Genomic DNA, 4525 nt, shown 5'->3' with positions numbered 1-4525 from the left:
TATTAGTTTTATATATCAAAATAATTTGCAAATGGTAAAATGATTGGATCCAACTAATAGTTGTTGGCATATCAAAACTGAACGACTTTTATTTAACGTTAGACATTAGACATAATTTTTAATATTCAAAAAGTTATGACATCATAGGAAAGCCGGATACATTGGCAAAAAGAATGATTCGTAAACAAAACAGTTTTATTTTATTTTATATATATAATAATTTGTGTTTTAAAATGTTACGATGTATAACTTTATAATAAATTATTACGTAACTATAATATCCTAATCACTTTTTATTAGCAAATGCCTCAAAATCCTGTGTTAAGTGTCATGTTGTTGTAGGCAAATCATTTGTTTTAGCGGTGTTCGATTGATTATCTTTTGTATACACGAGCAAAGGCAATATGATTTTTAAGTTTCTTAAACATTTGCCTTTTTATCGTATTCAGGAATCATTAATTTACAAATCTTGAGCATTGTTAATTGGTTACTTCCGTTTTTCACCTTTTGATAAATGATATTAAGATGATTCAGGCATGCTCAGACATTGAAATCTTTGATGATAATGGCAGGAAAATGAGCAAAAATGTAGTAACAATCTAACTAACAAACAAGAATAAGTGGTGCAGTTTAAGGCTTAGTTTTGCTCTACACAAAAAGAGAGAAAAAACTGATACAAAATCAGCACAATCCAAGACTTATTCTACTAATAATTCTACAAATCACTAGTTTTTGGATCTATTTTCCATAGAGAACAGAACGACACAGATTGCCCTTTCCACCATAACCCAATAGACTCATCTTTTTCCTCAACTCTCATTTCCCAGTGACTATCATACTTTTTCAACAATGCACGAGCTTGATCCATGGCATCTTCTCCAAATGCATTCTCTACAAATCCAACGCCCCTCATCCTCTCTCCCCACTTCTCTTTCGTTTCATTCATTTCACACATGTTAACCAGAGCCTTTGCAGCTTCCCCTTCCATCACTTTCCGTTCTTCCATTTCTCTCCCTTTAAATGCCACACTTGTGGAGTCTAAAAACCTCCATAAGTAGTCCAAGCTTCGGGAAAAACCTGCATCGAAGCTGCTACAGCTTTTGCAGCTGCAATCCATGTTGTTATCGCACAAAATCACTCCTTGGGGGTTCATACTTCGCATCAGTTTCAAGAACTCTGTTCTGTTGTCTGGTTCCGTGTGGTGGTTTAGATCGTGAAGTCTAAATTGAGCACATACGATTAGGGTTTCATCTGGGGATGAATTGATGATTTGGGGATTTAGATTATTCAAAGGACAATCGTCGAGTGTGTTGATCTGTAAATTGACATTGACATCCTTCGCGAAACGGAGGATGTTTGAGGTGAAGTCGTAACCAGTAGGGCAGTTAGCGAAAGGAAATTGTCGGTTTTCCGGTGGGACGACCGTGAGTCGAACCAACGGCGGCGGACCTCCCGGCCGGCGACTCAGTGCTTCTAGAAGCGTAGGCCACTGGAACCCATGAGAGACTCCGATATCGAGGATATGAAGAGTCCTGTTATTGACTTGCTCCGACAACACTTGTAGGATCGCGTTGTTGGCAATGTTGAAAGGAATCGTGAACCATGGATTTATATCATTAAAATTGATCAACGATCGTTGGAAGAATTTAGGTGTCGCCGTGGTGAAATTCATGGCATTGACAGGGGTCGGAGTCACCACCTTTCCGGTGGAGGAGGAGAGGTGGTGGAGGAGCGCTTGCAGTCCGTGAGACGCCAACCTATAGTTAGCATCTCCGGTTGGTGACGCCAGCTCGTGAAGAACAAAGAGTAGATGCTGGACACGTGTCACATTTCCGGCGGCGATTGCTGCAGCACATGGATTCAACAACTGCTCCGCCCACCTCCCATCATTCTTCCCGCCATTACAGTTATCCTTGGTAGCTTTTCCTGTCCCCTTCTTGTGTCCACCGGATCTTTTTCCCTCTTCTGTTGCTTTTCTTTTCTTTGACAAGTCAACCACCGGTTGTTCTTCCGGTTGTTCAGGGACATTAAGAAGATCAGTAGGTGGTGTAGTAGTACAACTGCTGACTGTTGGGATTAAGTCTTCTGCAGAGTTACAAGTAGAGATCGTATTAGCATTGATGACGTCGTGTTCTAGCTCTTCCAATGGTGCCCACCATGGATCATCGATGATATCAGTGGAGTCATACAGATCATCTAAAAGAGATGGAAGGTAAGGTAATGACTCTTCTAGCCAATCCATGATTTGACCCGAGTTGAGATCCGGATATGGATCTGGGTCACCAAACAACATGGTTTCAGAAACTGGGTTTGTGTTTAGGGGAAAAGAAGTTAACAACAGGGAATCTTGCTTAATCATTGGATATATCTGAAAACAAGAAATGATACTTCAAGTTTTTGTGAATAATTGTTTGTGATTAGAGGATGATTAAGAATATATATAGGAGGGGATTGGAGGTTGAAAAGCATAATTAAGGTGAGATGGGTGTGCTGTTTTTTGGAAGATATGATGTTGGTAATTATTATTAAAATCAATCTTAAAAACAATAAAAAATGTGGAATTTGAAAGATATCTTTTGGAAACTATTTTGATTTTTTCAGTAAAAAATTAACAAAATAAAATATATTTTTTTACCGATTTATATGATTGTCGTAAAGATAGTTGGACGAATCAATTTCTGAATAATCATCATCCAAGAAACTGAATCATCATTAAAATATATGTTTACCTGATTTGTATATAGGTGCAACGGTATTTTACTTTTTGTGGATAAAAATTGATTTATTCATATAAAATATATGTTTTTCATTAACTTGTACCATAGTTGCATCTAATTTAGATGAATGAATTGGGTTTCTCGATTTAATTTTTGTAATCAAGACGGCAATTTTGTATTCTTATGGGATTAAATAGTATTAAACGAGTTGTTCTTCTGTGGGTCTACTCTTTCCTGTCTTATTAGCTAATTAAAATATTTTTGGCCTGGTTTAATGATGATAACTTGTCGGGTTTGTATTATAATATATAAATTGAAAGTTTTAAAACATTTGATTAGATGAGATTACGTCACGATGTTTATGTTGGGAGGATTTTAAATTTGGAAGATTTAAGATTGGCTAAAGATTAAATTTGACTTTTTGGCCTACCTTAAACAATTCATTAATCAAACCCCACCCCAGCTATTTGGAGTGGAAATCGTTTCTAAAAGGGGGAAAAATTATATCGAAGTGGAAAGAGACCAAAATATGCAAATGCTTTCTTAGATATAAACATAGCAAACATAGAATGTTCCCTCAAGTACATTTATTAAAAATGTGTTATGCAACCTAATTAGGCACTTTATGTTGGAGTCATTATTCACTTGGAGGCTGTTTGATTCAGATTTCAGTATCTTTTTTTATATGAATATATAGCACAGTTGATATTATCAATCTTTTTTTTATCATTCCAAACATATATAATTAGAAAGTTGCATAAGCATTTTTTTTGGTTATTTAGTAGTTTGAAGTTTTAAAAACATTTAATGTTGTTTATTATTTGGATAAAACTAAATTGTTTAATTAGACAATCTGATTCGAATATTGGGCTTTCTAGATTGATTCAGCAAAACCGAATTATTATCTTGGATTGCAGATTATTTTGGTTCATAAAATAAAAACCAAATAGTTCAAAAAGAACTCGAATAACAATTTATTATTTATTTATTTTTAATAATATCTTTAATAATTTATAAATTTACATATTTTTTTAATAGATAAAGTTTGAATTATTATAATTAGATGAAGGTCACCTGAACCATTGGTGCGTTTTTGAAGAGTCATGAGTTAAAAGTAAAAAGCTTTTTTGATACTTTGAATAGAAAGCTATTACATTGTCATTTACAAATGAGTTCTATGTAAATTTTGGTACTTATGTACAATCAATTTTTTTTGTTCGGTGCGTTATTTTAGAAATAAAAGAAATTTTTTTAAACTAAAATAAGTAGAACTTTGAATTTCAAAGCTTAGATACAAATTTAAGAGAAAAATACAAAACAAAATGTATAAATTACCATGTCATCTACAAAATAATAGATATTGGCAATAAAATTAATAAAATTCAAGGAGTGTCAACAAATGTCATATGCTCCACGATGAATGAAAGCATGAATTTGTCTTTCACCATAGGAAACCTGGAAAGAAACAACTATATACATACCAAAATGAGGATATTGTGAGACTACCATTCAAATAAAACCATAAACCTTTTTCATTTTTTCTACAGTTTTGCTATTGACCGCAAAACCACTGTAATGTGCAATAAAACAAATAAGAATTGTATAAATCCCTCTTAATTTTAACAATTAGAAACATAAAGGTATATCAAATCGAGAAATAATATATGATCTTGTTGGTAACTTTTTAAACTGTTATATCAAATCTGTTGCTATTAAAATATAAGTATGATATTGACTTTATTGGCAATTTTTAAAACATTATGGCAAGTATATGGTTGTTTTTGGAAAGAAAATATGAATACGTTGCT

The 4525-nt window shown here is 33.5% G+C and overlaps 1 protein-coding gene across 1 annotated transcript; it reads right to left on the bottom strand.

Moving 5' to 3' along the window:
* Nucleotides 1-590: 590 nt before the first annotated feature.
* Nucleotides 591-2447, bottom strand: LOC145045368 (protein NODULATION SIGNALING PATHWAY 1-like). The gene has a single exon (XM_078993707.1). It carries the CDS (start codon nt 2357-2359, stop codon nt 716-718), a length of 1644 nt encoding a protein of 547 aa, XP_078849833.1. The 5' UTR covers nt 2360-2447; the 3' UTR covers nt 591-715.
* Between the last annotated feature and the right edge of the window lie 2078 nt (nt 2448-4525).

This window comes from Lactuca saligna, chromosome 5, assembly GCF_052625555.1.
Source record: "Lactuca saligna cultivar CGN05327 chromosome 5, ASM5262555v1, whole genome shotgun sequence".
Lineage (NCBI taxonomy): Eukaryota > Viridiplantae > Streptophyta > Magnoliopsida > Asterales > Asteraceae > Lactuca > Lactuca saligna.
This window is presented reverse-complemented; position numbering and strand designations above follow the sequence as displayed.

Excerpts from the sequence above, each read along its gene's own strand:
- LOC145045368 (XM_078993707.1), bottom strand. The coding sequence starts at position 2,359 with ATGATTAAGCAAGATTCCCTGTTGTTAACTTCTTTTCCCCTAAACACA.